Below are 17,717 nucleotides of genomic sequence, written 5' to 3' on the forward strand. Positions count from 1 at the left end.
TTAGATATTAAGTGAAGTCACAAAAATGTTCAATTATATCTCCATAGGAAGCAATTGAGACCTTGCAGTATGCATTGTGCGTCCTACGACTACAAAAATAAGGACAAGAACCGGCAATATTAGAAAGTTCAATTTGCGCGAAGCCGTTAAAACCGTACACTTTTCACTATAAACGTTCAATAAAAACTCATTGAAAAACTCAAATTGCGGAATTTTTCAAAGTCAATGGGATTAAAGTTAATACCATAGTTTAAAAAGAATACAAAAATCCTTTGAAATTTGCAAAGCATTAAAAAAAATCTCAAGCTTTTTTATGAAATCTCGTACCAACAGTTGTAACAAAGACGAAAAACAAATGGTTGAAATTAAAACCGATACACAGAGTAAAATGAGTAAAATAAAGCTCACTGGATTTTGGTTGTGACCTGTCTTTACAGAAACTAAACTACGAAACGACCGAAAAACGATTTAAAAAATGGTGAAGGTCAAAAATCCAAATATGTTTTAAAAACCAAACCTTCTCGAAAGCCAAAACAGACATAAAGGTTCAACAAAAAACAATGGATTACGTTGCAACACATAAGGAAGCCAATTGGGCCTGTAACTATTGAGGCTCAGTCACAATACTAACAAATAACAACAAATACAGGCAGATCACAAAATTTCACAAACAATTTTACGACACCATAATGTTTAAGGCACTGTATTTATAAGATTTTATCTCCAGGAACTGTATATCTTCAATGGTTTCTCATCTGAACATCAAAAGGTCTTTATTGTGAAAAAACTAAGGGTAATTTCAACTAAAAGGAATCCATTAAAGGAACAGTATTGAATTCTCGAATTTTTTTAATCAAATTAAATGGTCTAAGTCGTCAGTCAAAAAGCACAACTAACAAAAAGGAAAAAAATTGAATCAACAAAAGTATCTGAGACTCTTTTTGGAGAGATTGGTTTACGTGGTGACAAAAATGAGAGCAAAATTGAGACATTTGAAAAAAAAATTTTGAAAAAAAAATTTTTATTTGGAAGTCGTTAAAACAAGTTGCTATGAATTGAAATCATTTAACGGGTTCAGTTATTCATGCTGGGGGAACAATTTAGACATATTATTATCAGTTATATGTCGTTCAAGAACACAAAGAATTACAAATATAGGCCAAAATAAAAAATTCGACAAAATTTTGCGAGAGGACTGTGTCTCAGATCAAAAGCAGGAACTTTTAAACAAAAATAATTTAAAAAAATGAGATACACCATTTTTCAACACTGTAAATTCTTCCAATTAAGCTTTTTTTCATTTGAACTTCTCAGTAAAGTGGTAATTCGACCAGGAAACAAAATGAACCTATAAAATGTGCAATTGAGCTGAAAAATGAAAACTCCAGCATCAAAACCAAGAAACCAGTAGTTAAATAAAAAACCGTTACATGAATTAGTATTTAACTAATAGGGACTCGTTTTTTGCTTGTTTTTATTCAGACTCCGTCAGAAATTGAGAAAAATGAGATAAAATATTGGTAAAATTCAGATATTCACCGACATTTTTTTAAAACAATTATATTCAAAGTCATAAGATAACAAAAGTCATTATATAACAACTAAAAAACTGTTTAGGTTCACTTATACCTCTTTAAAAAGCCAAATGCATCTTTGATTCGGAAAACTAAGTCATTGGACTGCAAACAGTGAAACGACAAAAAAAGCAAAAACTATGAAGTCCATGAAACTTTAAGAAAACAATTGGCCAGAGCCATAAAAAACCATGAGCTTAACTGTGAAACCATAATAAGTGTTTGTTGGATACAGTTTTTTGTGAATATTATCTGTAGTTAATTCAGCACTGATTTGAGATTCTTGTCCGTATTAAACAAAATCTATAAATACGAAAATATTTTGAAAAAAAGCCGCACCCCATTAAAATCTCGAAATTCTTTTACCGCAAGGATCCATGGTGACATCAAGATCAGCGCCAATATTTCTGAGCGTCTGAAAAATACCCAGTTGTTTAAAAGATTGCAAATTACATCAGTTTTTAACAAAAGTTTTCTGTATATCAAGAATAAATAATGCATTTCATATAACTATTGAGTTTAAATTTGCGCCAAAATGGCATTTCTATAATTCCAGAAATCTCATAAAGAATATAAAATTTTTTTTAAGGTGTCTACTTCCAGCAATTTAAAAAGAAAGTAGGCTAAATGAAACATATTTTGTCCCAATTTTGACAAATTTTGAGAAATTTAGCCTAACTTCTAGCCAAAAAAATCTCGGATCGAACAATTCAGCATTTCTCCTCTATCTTTAAAGATAAAATCAATCCCAATACAGTTAGCAATTTCTGCATATTTTAGCAAAATTGATAAAAAATTTTGTCAAAATTAGGGAAAAGGTGAAGAAAATCAACTATTCACAAAAATTTAAACCTCGAGAACTCACTATGAAAAACAAAAATAAAAAACTCCATATTTTTAATTCCATATTCTTCGCTGGACGGGCTTTCTAACGATACCACTCAAAAATCTCTACTATGATTATATGGATCGGCCAAAAGTGACTGATAAAAAAACCATTTGAGTATATAGTTCATCCCCCCCCCCCCCCCCCCACTAAGGGTCGGAACAATTATTCTTTGTTATTTGTCCAGACATTAACGTGTCTGGCCTATTATATAGAGTAGACAGGGTAAAAATGACCTGATCATAATCTGCTCATTTCAAGAATACAGTAATTCGGTACTGATTTAAAATGTTGAGTAAGTCAAGCGCAATCAAAACCATGACTTTTAATCTTCACTTTAGGTTTTTTGTTACCGAATATATTAAAAATACTGCGTATAATTAAAAAGCTTCAAGCAAAATACTAAGCAAAAGTAACTCAATAGCTCAAATCGAAGTTGTCTTTTGTTTTTAGAAATATTTACACCGCATCTAAATATCTCACTACATGGAGAAACACAAATCAATAATAACAGTTATCTGTTTTCATTTCTAGACGCTGGAGATTATTGGGATAATTGTGCATGGTTTCAATTTTTTAAATTACAACTTATGAACCGCAGAGATAAAAACTTGATGCTCCATCTTCAATTTTATTTATCTAATATATGTAGTTATTTGTTCCAACATTTTTCAAAATGTGAGAATATGTATATGAGGCCAGGTTTTTTTCTTCAGTCAAATTTTCACTTTTTAAACATTGTCGCAAAAAAAGTTATACATCCTTTTGTAGCCCATGGAAGCTGCTTTGGATTTTCATCACAGTTGAACAATTTTAAGAAAAAAATATAAATTTCTTTCTAACGTTCAGAAAATTTGTTATGACTTTTTACGGGTTTTTTTTCTCCGCAAAATAAATTTTTAAAGTTTCGAAAATGTTTTTAGGCCAAATACAAGCAAATGGGGAAATAATTGGAAATAAAAAAATACAGAAGAAGCAAATAATATAAAAAAGTAAGATGCAAAAAAATAGTTTCATCCTTTTTCTTTGAAATCTTAAATTAATTTTTAATAATAGCTTCTATTTGTTGTTTTCTGCGATAAAACTAGCCGGAAATTAATTTCATTTTGAACAATGATCATACTTTTCATATACAAAACAACTATAGGAAACAACTTTTCAAGAGAACGAGGAAAAGACAGAACGAATACGAAACATTTAGTTCGCCTTTTTGCTGGTTTTCCGGGATTATTAAAAAGTAGGGGCTCTATTTGGTGCATTATTTGATTCAACCGAGGCAATATTTGTCGAGTTTACTTTCAGTTTAAGAGAAAGTTGAAATAAAACTTAAAAAAAACATTAAGTTCTTTTTTATTTCTTCGGGCAGTTGAAATAAAACAAAATTCTATAATTCGTTTAAGAATTGGTTTTTTGGAGACTCTGAGAGTTGTTCAAATATGGGGTTGTTGAGATTAGAAGAGCAAAATAAACAAAATAAGCAAAAAAACGTAGGTTATTTTCCGTTTATTATTCCCGATGCTTCAAATGAACGTCTCATTTATATCTCAAATGAATGGCATGTTTTTTAGTTATTTGAACACCTGAGGCAGTGACAAGTATATCTTCCGTTTCAATAAGAATTTTAAAAAAATTCGAAAAGTTAGAGAATCAAAATCTTTCAATATAAATCTGAGCAACCTCAGGCTATACGCTGTAAGGCTATGTCTTATTTTTAGGTAAGTATATATTGAGAATGAATTTTGAATAATTTGTGATATAAAGGACATTCAAAAACCACAAGAAAAATAACTACATTAGGCATCGAAGAAAACATAAATGTATTTTTCGTTCTCGATTATTCATTACCTAAGAGACCCAAATTCACGTCAAAACCTGCACTGTAAAGTTGGTCTCATAACGATTAACCATGCATTTGCTTTTTTCTCTGATTTAACGGAAATTCTGTAAGAATTTTTCAATGTTATCAATTCAATTATCTAAATGTATTTTTTAGTGAATCAGAGTTTTTCTCTTTATTACTGAAAAAAGATTCCAAAACAAAGTCTTTCATATGATTGAGGTTTCATTTGACTGTTAGTTGAATTGACTCAGAGAGCAGAATCAAAACACAATATTGAAAACAAAATACCTATTGAAAATTTGTAGCAGAATCGAAATACAATAAAAAACGAGAAAAAAGTTTCGTTTTGCAACCATTTCTGTACGTACATCATATCTTCAATCGACCTAAAGTTGATTGAAACATGAATTTCTATGTGCAACAGAACCAACGAGCATTAGTTAATTAATATACAAAATGGTCAGTTTTTCGGTTAGAAAGCTATCAAAAAATTTTAATTTTATTTGATTTGTAAGGTAAATAGTTAAAGTGACGAAAAATCTATGTTTGATTTGCTTTAAATTCTACAGAAATCAAAACTGCGAATAGGTGACATAAAAAATAAAAAACAATTTGGAATTAACTTCCTGTCAGAAAGACAATTCTTGAATTAGTAATTTCTTCTAATTTAGCCTAATTGTTGTGATAAACTTATTAAATAGTTTCAGAGAACGAAGATGTCAGAGTCAAATGAAAAAGAACAGATGCCAGGAATTAGATACCATGACCAAACACCAGTTGCGAAAGCTGACAACAAGCGATTGCGAAGTGCCTTCAGTCCAACTGACGATAATGATAACAATGATGAACTAAAAAATACAATTCAAGAAGCCGTTGCATCAGCGATCCCGGGTATTGTGAAAATAATAGAAGAACAGTTACTACAAAGCATCCAATCAGCGATAGATGAAAGGCTGAAGAAAGCAAAAGATGAGATAAAGAAGGAAGTCAATGAATCAATTTACTATGCTGAAGAAAGGTGCAATCTAAAAGCCAAATGTGAGAGCGAGCTTCTTGAATCTTACAACCGTCGCAAAAATGTTCGCATAATTGGATTACCCGAAGAAGTGTCAGAAGACCCAGCAAAGAAGAATGATGAGGACTACGATAGGACGATTGAAAAAGTTATCGATTTTGCTTCAGCTCTAGAGTCGAGCATAACATCGGATGATGTCTCAATAGCTCACCGGCTCCCAAATTTCAATGGACAACGACCTCGTCATGTGATTGTTCGTTTCACCAGATGGGTAGCAAAAATCAATTTATTGAAGAGTAAGAAAAACGCAGCAAACTTTGATCAGTTGAAACATGTAAGAATTTTCGAAGATATGACTGCACCTAGATTAAAGTTCTTCAATCTCATGAAAGAGGACAGGAGAATTGAGAAAATTTGGTCTAGAGAAGGAACTATTCATTATATTAAAAACGATGCTGCTGACAATAAAGTGTAAAAAATTCATTCCTTATATGATGGTGGTCAAAAGTTAGGTAATGATTTTTATACTGTCCAAAGGTGCTTTAATTCGTCTGAGTCTAGAGTTTTTACTGAAACAAGTAAAGAAAGTGGACCATAATTTTGAAAAAGAAAATGGTGCTACAAAAAGTTCTTTAAATACTATTTTAATTCTTCATTTAAATGTAAGATCTATCAAGCCACACTTTGATAAGTTGGAAGCACTAGTACTTGGTCTTGAGTCTCCACCAGAAGTTTTATGTTTAACAGAAACATGGCTAAGTGAAAACGATAATTTTAATTGATATTCGATCAATGGCTACAACCAATTCTTTGTAAAAAACCGACATTCCGGTCGTGGTGGTGGTGTTATGATTCAAGTTAAAAGCAACTGTAGCTTGATAAAAATTTTTGACCTCAACTTTGAGGAGGCTATTGTTTTCGGAAATATCAAAAGATGGTTATAACTTTAAAGTGGGGGTTATTTATAATAAACCAAGAACCAATAAAAAAGATTTCCTAGAGAAATTTGATTGTTTCCTGGAGCGAAATTCTACCTGCCATACTCCAGTGATCATCTGTGGTGATTTCAATATAAATGTTTTGGAAGATAATTTAATTACAAAAAATTATCAGAACGCTATCGAATCAAACGGGTATTATTTGAGTCCAAAAGAGCCTACACGAGTGACACATTCTGCCTCTACATGTATTGACCATTTCGTGTACCAAAATATTGATGTAGATACGACTGAAGTACTGGAATATGAAGATTTATCTAATCATTTTCCTGTTTCTCTGAGATGGAGAATAAAGACTGAAACCAAACCACCACGGCCTGTTTCTTATAGAGATACTTCTTTTCTGAAAAACCCTAAAACAGTATCAGACTTTAAATCCAGTTTACTGCAACGCTTAGGAGAATGCTTTGATGAAACTGCTAATGCCAATGATGATTTTAATCTGTTCGCCAATATATTTGCCAATGTTCTTAATGAAGTAGCCCCCATAATAAACTGTTCAAAAGCCACAACATCGCAACCAAAATGGTTTAGCACCAAGTTAAAAAATCTAAGATCTCGGAAAAACAAGGCACACAAAAATTGGAAACAAAATAAAGACCCCTTGATTTTAAAGAAATTTAAGGATCTACGTAATCAATTTAAAAGCAATTTAGTCAAGACAGTACAGCAATTTTACTGGAGGAAGTTTGATTCAAGTATTGGAGACTCAAGACAGACGTATAAGCTTTGAAACGATATAAGTGGCAAGCATCTCAGTTCTTCGATCGTGCCTGCCCTCGACACTTGTATAGAAAACTCGGCTCCTGAGATTGCCGAAAGTTTCAATAAATACTTCACCACAATTGCCCAAGAAGTCACCAAAACATTTAAACCCACCAATCTGCCAAAGGTAACGACAGTTAAAAAGTCAATGTTTCTGTATGATGTAAGTGAAAGTGAAATCAAGACAATTGTTGATAATTTGGACAATAAATCTTCTTCAGGGGATGACTATATCAGCAACTTAATTATAAAAGCCTCATCTGATGCAGTGATTCCCTATCTGACTTATTTGGTAATTCTCTCATTTCCAAACGGCGAGTTCCCCGAAGAGCTGCGTAAAGCGAAAGTTCTTCCACTTCATAAGGATGGACCTAAAACTTGTGAAAACAATTACAGGCCAATATCACTACTTATAGTTTGGAGTAAAATTTTTGAGAGGGCAATGTATGTAAGAATGTATGACTATCTTGAGCAGTTTTCTTTATTGTACCCCAAGCGATATGGTTTTCGATCGAAGCATTGTACCGTTGATGCATTAGTGGAACTTGTTGAAAACATGAGAGTGAAGAATAAAAATATGATCAGCTTTTTCCTTGATCTACGAAAAGCTTTTGATACTCTAGACAATTCCATCCTGCTTTATAAACTAGAAAGCTATGGATATAGAGGGCAATGCTTGAAATGGTTACAGTCTTACCTTTCGAATCGGATCCAAAGGGTAGAAGTTAATAATATATCGTCTTCTTGGCAAAGTATAAATTGCGGTGTTCCACAAGGATCTATTCTTGGACCACTATTGTTTCCGATATACATAAATGACTTGCCATTTTCCTGTAAATCCCTACAAGTTTTACTATTTGCTGATGACACCAACCTAACTGCAATAACCAACGACGTGAAAGGTATAAAAGAGGACCTCTGTAACCTCAATGTTTGGCTAAATGCCAATAAGCTTGCAATTAACTTAACAAAAACTGTACAAATGAATTTAAAACCTAGTGCTTCCAACTCTGCTTTCAGCTTAAATCAAACTGTGATAAATTGTAAGCCTGTGTGTAAATATTTAGGTATTTATATTGATAATAAACTTTCGTTCCATTCACATGTTGATTATGTTACAAAAAGACTCGGTAAGCAGTGTGGAATCATTTCGAAAATGAGGCACTACGTGCCCCGGTTTCAATTAATAAACTATTATCGTAGCAATGTTGCACCCATTATACAATATGGTATACTTGTATATGTTTGTTGTAGCTACAGTAGGCTAAACCCTATTTTCTCGCTGCAGAAAAAGATTCTAAAATTTGTCTATTTTCGTAACAGACGGGATCATTGCAATGATATCTTCTTTTCAAATGAAATTTTAACAGTATATGAGTTATATGTATATGAATTGCTTAAATTCGTATTACGATCAGTTGCTGGATTGCTTCAACAAATATTTCCCAGCAATTTATTCAAAATGAACGAAATCAAAAGATGCACCAGGTCTTCATCAAATCAGGTTTTATCTGAACCCATTGCTAGGACCAAAATAGAGAGGTTTTCTATAAAATAAAGGGCCTCGAAGCTCTTCAATCTCCTGCAAACCAACAATGTGTTGCCAGAAAATATTAGTAAGTGTAATGCAAAAGAAATTAAAAAAATTTATCAGGAAATCAAAAAAACGTACCTTTTACAAAACCAGGATTTGGTGAAACATATTTTTAATTTTTAGGAACCCAATATCTCAACCCGCTTGGCTGCATGCTACAGGACATCCAATTTTAGGCCCTGATTCTGGGTGAAAAGTTTGATCCCTCTAGCTCTTCTAGAATGCGAGATAATGCAATTTTTGTTATTTTTGTAAAAATTAAAAATTTCTAAAAAGACTTAAAAAGATTTTAATCTTAATAATTTGAAAAAAATTTTTCTTCCTCGCTCTTCATACTTTAGAATGGATAAGTAGTCAATGCCTCTTGAGTCTATGGTATCAAAAAGCTTACCTGGAAAGATAGACAACATTTAATTTGCAGATTTTTGGAAATTAAAACATTTTTAATTTTTGAGTTTTTTTTGTGTTTTTGTTTTTAATATTTCGTGAATAGCCACGGGTAGGACAAGGCGGATCGAATGATCCCGTTACCTATCCTTTCGGAGTCTCATTAACTTGTGCTGTGTTAATTTTACGTTTTTACTGAGATTCTGATAAATAAATTCTTTCTTTCTTTCTTTATTCTAACTTTGGATTTCATTTTATTCGTTAACTATAGTTTTTCAAATTGTGCTCTTTTTAAAATTTAAGTTTCTGTGACAATCATTTATATTATAAAATATTTTATAACGAATTCGTTTTCCATGTGACACAGGGCTCCTGAATTGTTAATTTTTTCTAAAGAATGCTCAGAGTTGCCACGGAAAAAATGGTTCAGTTTGAATTTTAAAGAACATAGTCAAAAAGATCTTTTCGTCTCAGAGCAAGGAGAAGTTTTTGAGAAACTTGAGTCTTTTGTTGCAACGTTCTGTTGCTATGCTTAGTTAAATGAAGGATAAAATGGTCGCAATATTTCAGTAAAAACAACACTGACCTATATATTGAATTTGAGAAAATTACTTCCAATCAGTTGGTTTTCTAACTTGCAATTTGGACAGTTTGATGGAAGTATTATTCACAGGCGTTAAAATCACCAGTGTTAGAAATCGATGCCAATTCTGCTTGCTTGCAAAGCATTGTACTCTAAACTATTTTCTGTCAATCAATTATCATGTCAAAAACACGGAATTTTTGTTTGTAAAAATTTAGATATTTGCAAGAGCAATGGTATTCCTAAATCCTTATTGCCACTGAAAAAAAACAATGTTACATAGCTCGTTTCTGATTCGATAAAAATGTTTTAGCTAAAATATGTAAACTAAAGTATATCTATAACAGATCAGGACAAATTTAATCTTCACTTTTTCTTTTTCTTTTTGTCCCCATTTTCCTTGTCAGGCTTACTCGCTTTCCTCAATTTTGCAAAGAGGCCTTCAATGTAGGAGTAAAGAAATGCTTTGCTGAACTGTTCGCTGTGGTTCAACCATATTATTTCATCTCTCATTTTCTGCTGAAATTCATTTAGATTTGATTCAAACGCAGCCCTCGCGGCCTCCTCTTCAGCCCTCAGTTTCTCAATCAGCTCTCTCGCTTCTTGAATCTTCTTGGCAAGAATTTCAAGTTTTTCTAATTTGGCCGCCATTTCAGCTTCATTAGCTTCGTTCATTAATTTGTCCCGCAACTGCTGTTGTTTTGCCCGCCTTGCCAGAACCCTGGCTCGCTCCTCTGGACTCAACTTGCTCAAATCGATGTCGTCCAGATTCTGTCTTTTCATGTATGCTTTTCCAGTTGTTGGGTCCACCACTATCTCAAATCCAGGCATGCCTTTGGGTCTCATGATTTTCTTGCCCGTGATTGGGTCGTAATACACCTGAAAAGAAGCAACACTTGAATAAACTCTTCTCGGATACCTTGCAAAGCAGTGTATCTAGAGCAAAATTTTATGAACTCTCATTGTGATAACAGCAGTTGCAGCAGAAAAATTTGTTAGTGCCCGCGATTATTACTTCTTAAATCTGAAACAGCGCCTCTTTCCTCGCCTTTGTTGCTATATGAAGTGTGGTCAGAAGAGATTGGCGGAAAAAATATTTTTCAGCACCCTAGCCGAAACCGAAGGGTTATCTTGCAAGATCTTGCGAGATTCTTGCAAGATTTTCTTGCAAGATAACCATTCGCATTGCAAGAATCTTAGAGGCAAGTTTCACAGAAGCGTTAGTAATAAAACAGTTGTAATCGCAAAATGATCTTATTTTGAATATAACGCATGGTGTGCTCTCGAAGTTATCCAACAAATCGGTTTCAAATCAGTTTGCTGAATTTTCTGGTGACGACTAAAACAACCATGCTAATATTAACCAGTTACAGAAAAATACAGCTATCTTAACTACACAACAGATCAACTCCAGCTTGATTCCATTAAGAGCTTTGCTTTTGATTTTGGCTTTGTTTTTGAGAATCTCTTTCGACGAGCAGCATCAAAATCCAAAATAATTGAAAATGGATCCATATTCAAAGCTTGTTTGCTTGCTCTCTCTTTTCCACCATCAAAAGTACATAATTGACAAAAAAATCGTTAAATGATTATGGAATGCTTACCTCCATTTCGCCAGCCAGCTCTCGCCTTCTGCCTGACTTGGTTCTGATGTACATCTTGCCAGTCAAAGGGTCAATCTCAATATCAGCGTCAGGGTCTAGTTCCAGGTATCTAACCAATGCAATACAGCCCATCAGAATTTTGAAAAAGTTGCTGCCGCAAAAGTCTTAATTAAGGTTCAAAAAATTTGTTTCGGAACAACTTGCAAGATTTTTGCAAAATCTTGCAAGACGAAGCATCCTATTGCACGAATTCCTTCTCAAAATTTTGCATGATCTTACGAGATAAATTTTTTCTTACAAACAAAATATCATACAACATTGCAGAAAAGCCATTCTACTATACGACATGTCGCCTAAAATTGTCCTGTAAAATAGCGAAATTACTCAAGTGATCGCTTAAACGCCAATACACTCTCTACGTTTGGCTTAAATGTAAGAGCACGCGGCATTCGTGATGCTATAATTAATTTTAAAATGTGCTTTGAAACCCTTCGCTGCAACTTTTCAAGTGCCCTTGAACACATTCATTTATGACAACAAGTGAACTCTTTCGTTTCGAAATCTGTAGCTGGGAATATTGAAAGACCTACAAAGAAAACAAAAACGCCTTAAAAGATTGAAGGCAAGTCGCTGCTCGTGCGAAGAAGAGTTATTCCCTTTTTGTCAGTTGTTACTATCAATATCAACACCCCAGTGATTGTGGAATTTTTATCGTGTAAGATCTGACAAATTTCTGACAAAACCATCTTGCTAATAGCCTGTAAGGGGATGCATCTTCTTATAAGATCTTATAAGACGTTTATCAGATCTTATACGATAAAAATTCCTCTTATAAGATCTTACACGATAAAAATTCCTCTTATAAGATCTTACACGATAAAAATTCTTCTTATAAGATCTTACACGATAAAAATTCTTCTTATAAGATCTTACACGATAAAAATTCTTCTTATAAGATCTTAAACGATAAAAATTCTTCTTATAAGATCTTACACGATAAAAATTCCTCTTATAAGATCTTACACGATAAAAATTCCTCTTATAAGATCTTACACGATAAAAATTTCTTCTTATATAAATTCCTGAAGTATGGTATATTCTTCAAATTGAAGACAATTCAGAGTTGCTCTTAAGCAGTAGCCGAAAAACTACAGCATGCAACACTTAAGTGTCAGAGCAACAAAGAGAAAAATATCTTATACTGTCTTTTAAGACTTATAAGATATTGTAAAAAAGATTATTTGGGTGACAGGGGCTTTCTCCGAAGCGGTGATTATCAAACAAGGCTGAAAATTTTTTTCAAAGACCAAAACTATCTTGGACTGCTAAGTTTAGCCATAGTAAACAGTTAAAACTCACAATAAAACTGCCGCCAAAACAGAATCAACAAGCATTTTTTTGTTTCTTAATTGGTTAGCTGACCAATTATTTTTTTACTTTCATAGGACCTTGACTACGTTATACGGTTATATTGAAATAATTAAAACATGTCATATCAGATCTTACACGATAAAAATTCCGTCTTATCAGATCTTACACGATAAAAATTCTGATAAGAGGAATGTTCATCTTATAAGATGTCTTATCAGATCTTACACGATAAAAATTCTGGTAAGAGGAATGTTTATTTTATAAGATGTCTTATCAGATCTTACACGATAAAAATTCCTCTTACCAGAATTTTTATCGTGTAAGATCTGATAAGAGGAATTTTTATCGTGTAAGATCTGATAAGATCTTACATGATAACAATTCTTAGTCAGCATCTTATCAGATCTTACACGATAAAAATTCCACAATCACTGGGGCATTTACGAGGGCAAGCAACAACTTATTGTTTTTCAACAAAAAAGCGTTATCAGTGAAAAGGAAAAAAACGGTAAGTATAACAACATAACGTGAATTGTATTACAATACAATATGAAAACATAAACCGATTAACGTCGGACGAATCGCTCTTGAATAACTTGCGAGGCACACAATTTAGAAAGGGGCATAGGCTAAAGGAGAAACTTTTGTGCCCCAAAAAAGTTTTGACTGATAAAAGGTGGGCACTCGCGCCCTCTCCGATTAGAGTTGTGGACATTAAGCTCAACGCTACGCAGGCTACGTACCGTCATCACTCACAATCGGTTCTATTTTGCAACAAAAGTAATTTGCAACATCGCTCAAGAAGTAAATAGGAAAGACTGTTGTAGGAGAATACAGGCAAGTAAAAATATTGCGTAAAAAATAAACACGTTTACAATAACTGCCTCCAAAAGACCGATAGAAGAAGATATAGTGTAATTAAACTTTATAATTTAATGATATTTACGATACGTTATATCTAAAGTCAAGTTTTGCATTCGCATCGAATATTCCCTCGAAAACTCGGCGGTGTATCAAAAGGCTGATTTGATACGGCCATCTGGGTCAAGAGGTTGATCGATGTTACCCATACTTTTTTTGTAGTATCTCCTAACCAAAAGATTGTATAACACCAACAAGTTTGCTTTGGAGCCATTAATAAAGAACGTGGCAAAATAAAGAATATATGGTTCGGAAGCCCAGAAAAAATTGTCCGTTTGTATAAAAAACTTTTTCTCATTTTTGCACTAATGATATATGAGTCAGGTTACTGAATTTGGTAGAATGTTTCTCAAAAAACCGATCGTTTTTCAAAAAATATGATGTGATCCTCTGGGTCAAGGAGTTCTTCAAGGTTGTCGTCTAGGTTGCAGAGTTTGGTGCGCCAATGGTGCATACATTGGCTCGACCGTAAGCAATTGGTGTGTTTATGTTGCTCGTTAGAAAATTCTAGTCGGTGTCTGTTTGTTTGATCGCACCGTACTCCCTGTGTGCGTTCAAACAGGGTCTACGTTATGGACGAGGACAGACTCAAACCGCGACCTGGGCAGTCACTTCGGCGAACCGTACACATAGAGTCAACTTAAAATCTAAGCGAACTGCGTCTATATGCCCTCAGACTTTGCCAATTGATTACATTTCTGAGGACGAAAAGTGAACTCCGTCAAAGGAATAATTTACATAAGAAAACCGGACTGAATAATTGCAGAAAATTTTGTTTGAGAGCAATTTAAAAAAGAGAGAAGAATTTTTCGGTTTCTTAAAATTTGAGCTTCCGTTTTATATAAAATAAAACACGGTTACAAATACAGCAAAATGCTTACAACTCATTTTCTAATCGGTATTTTGTAAAGGGTTGCTGCAATAGGAGTTAAAAAGTTCTTAGTTACACAACAAGGCATAGGTACATGAAGCGATATTTTTGGGTGCGTATACCTTCCGGATTTAGTTCTGACGTATGTCTTTCCAGTGTTTGGGTCAGTGAACACATTGACATCTGAGGATACTTCGTGAACTCTTCCGCTTTTAGTCCTCATCATGAGTTTGCCAGTCTCTGGGTCAATAAACATCTCACTGTCGCCAGAAATCTCCACCAACTTGCCACTCTCCGTACGCAGATAACTCTTCCCTGTTGGTTAAACATATATGCTCTGACACTGTTATTACAACATAGATAAAATAGATGACGTCCTCAATTGTTCCTAGTTTAAGCCTCGACTTATGAAAAGTCCGTTTTCTCCCAAAAATTTGTATGCAGCCATACTGGACTAATGAAAAGAGCTGAGCTCGACTTTAAACGGGATGCTAAACCGTCAATTAATAGTCCATATTGACCATTCTACTTAGTAGAATTTTAAGTCTTTTCATAAGTAGAGGTCTGGAGTTGGGTAGTCGGTCAATTAAAACTTAATGTCGTCAACCTTCTTGTTAGGTTAACTAGTGAGAGAGTCCAAGACGGAAGTCCCATATGCCGATACAAGGCATTTTGCCTTCAAATAGAGCAATTTTCAGCTCATCTAGAATTTATTTGGTATTTCAAATTTTTAAAATTTCCTGATTCATGTCTTAATATTGTATAAATAACAAAAACGGAAAGAATGCCTTCGAGAAACATTTACAACCCTGATTCGGAATTTTGCACCACGTAAGATTTTACAGATTTTTATCAAGTCGTCTTATAATATGTCTGTAGAAGGATGTACTTTATGAGAATTGATCAGACAAATACAGAAATTAAACGGTAAAAATTCAGATTTAGGCTCAATCTAATTTCTAAGCATATTTTCCTGGCTTAACTTAATGGGCAGCTTACCGGTGACTGGATCGTACAAAATTCCTCCCTCATCCACGAGTTCCTGCAAATTGCCAGAAGCAGTCCTAATAAACACTTTTCCACTGCTGGGATCTGTCAAAATAGTCCTCCCATCATCAGTCGTCTGCATGAGGAGTGTCTTCCCAGTTTCCGGATCGACGTACACTTCGAAGTCTCCCTTGATCTCAATTAGTCTTCCAGAAGAGGTCCGCACCATTTTCTTGCCAGTATTTGGATCCGTGATTATGTTGGATCCCTTGTGCATCAAATAGGTCTTGCCTGGATTAATGCAATAGATTATCAGACCTGAGCATTAAAACCAAATTTTGTTTCATTGCGTACGATCTTTTAATCTATTACAATACGAAACTTTTAATGTATACCATTGTCAACCTGCGTTTATAAACTATCTTTAATTATGCTACTGCTGAAAAAGTTTTCATCTCAATGCAAACATAGAAATATAAACTGTGAAGTATTCACCTAAATAAAATAATTACAAAAGGTTTTGTGAATATTTTTTTGGTTTTAAATGTACAATTTTCTGTGAAGTCTTCCTGAATATGTCGCGTGTAACTCAAATTCCACACAACTCAAAAACTGAGCAGCAAACTTACCCTCTTGGCAGACGTAACTGAGAGGGCATGTTTAGTGTTGTTTTAAAACAAATCTCTAGTCTAATCATTCTTTAAAAGAGCACGTCTAAGTTTCACGTTGTTGGACAAAAGAGTCAAGTTTTTGTTGCAATTTTGGCGGTTTTTGAATCATCTTGAAAGTTGCAATAACATTGGCAACATGCTGCAAGGGCACAAAGGGGGCATCAAGGGTTTTCGGAGGCATCAATTGATTGAAGTCTTTTGTCATCTTCTTTGAAATTGGCTCTGAAACTGTAGGCTGAAATGTTGTCAATATCGTCAGTACATCAATTTGTGGGAAAGGGGTAACTCACGTTACCTAAAACCGGAGCGAGAAAAATCTTAAAAAAAACTACGGAGAAAAAACGCGCGCGAGACCGGAAACGGGGCGAACGAACGTGCCGTAAGCCGTTTTTACCTTTACGACTCGTGTTTCTCCATCTCATCTTGGCGTTGTCTCCATGACTCTTTCCAGTGGCCAAATGCCTCTTGGTGTTTGGTCTTTCAACACCCAAACGATGTCGTCCACTTTGAGAGGTCGATCGTTGCTGTTTGACCATTTCGACCGTCGGCTAAGCGTTGGCAGATACTCTTTCACTAAGCGTCGCCATATATGGTTCATCAGCTTCTGCGTGTTTTTCCATGTCTTCAAGCTTGCAGGTTGCTGGTCTCCAAATTGTCCTGGTGGCAAGCTATTGAAGGGACGCTGGATAAGAAAGTGGTTTGGAGTCAAAGGTTCCTCGTTGTCAGGCTGCTCAGCAACGTTAGTCAGTGGTCTGGAGTTGAGGATTGATTCTGTTTCCACCATAATTGTTAGGAAAGTGTCAAAAGAGAGTCTTCTGGATCCTAGAATGAGGAGGAGCGTTCTTTTGGCGCTCTGGATCAAACGCTCCCAGACACCGCCAAAATGAGGGCCGTATGGGGGATTGAATTTCCACGTTGTATTGGCTACTGCTAAAGCTTTGTAGATTCTGTCATTGTCCAAGGCTTTAACAGTTTTCTTCAGTTCTTCAGAAGCGCCAACGAAAGTTTTCCCGTTGTCGCTGTAAAGAAGTTGGGGCTGGCATCGACGACTGCAAAATCTTCTGAAGGCATTGAGAAACGTATCTGTATTGAGGTCTGGACACGTTTCTAAGTCAACTGCTCGCGTCACCATGCATGTAAATATTAGACCACAATGTTTTTCTAAAATGCCTTTGGAATCTTCGATGTAGAAGGGTCCAAAGAAATCTAAACCAGAATTAGCAAAGGTGAACTGTGTTTTTGCTGTTGGAAAACGAAAACTAGGTAATGGTGCCATAGTTGGTTGAATGTTTTTCGTGTCAAAGCGTCGACATAAGAAACAATGAAAACGTACGCTTGCTAACGCTTTCCGAAGGCCAATCACATGGTAACGTTGGTGAATGAATGCTTTTGTTGGTTCTGTGGACTGGTGAATACATATTTGATGGGCATGTTCCAAGTACAAACGAACAATTTTGTCCTTGGCGTGCAAAATCATTGGACGTTTTTCCAAATCCAGTTGTGTTGGTGCATACTGCAATCGACCACAAGATCTGAGTAATCCGTCCTCATCCAACAGCGGATTTAAGCGTCGTATTTTGCACTTAGAATCTAGTTCGATTCCACGTTGTATGGAATTAACGGTCGAATGGAAAAAACTGTCCTGAGATA

General features: G+C 34.6%; 1 protein-coding gene across 1 annotated transcript in view; it reads right to left on the reverse strand.

Moving 5' to 3' along the window:
- Window positions 1-9,949: 9,949 nt before the first annotated feature.
- The window catches only part of LOC142349684 (uncharacterized), a 45,107-nt gene continuing 37,339 nt past the window's right edge, over window positions 9,950-17,717 (reverse strand). The window contains exons 7-10 of the mRNA XM_075401415.1: window positions 15,409-15,687; window positions 14,532-14,724; window positions 11,247-11,355; window positions 9,950-10,521 (exon numbers count right to left, since the gene is read on the reverse strand). Of these exons, the coding sequence (XP_075257530.1) occupies window positions 10,009-10,521; window positions 11,247-11,355; window positions 14,532-14,724; window positions 15,409-15,687 (1,094 nt within the window). The 3' untranslated portion in view covers window positions 9,950-10,008. The remainder of the gene's footprint in view (window positions 10,522-11,246; window positions 11,356-14,531; window positions 14,725-15,408; window positions 15,688-17,717) is intronic.

Source organism: Convolutriloba macropyga, chromosome 1 (assembly GCF_964194025.1).
Source record: "Convolutriloba macropyga chromosome 1, txConMacr16.3, whole genome shotgun sequence".
NCBI lineage: Eukaryota > Metazoa > Xenacoelomorpha > Acoela > Convolutidae > Convolutriloba > Convolutriloba macropyga.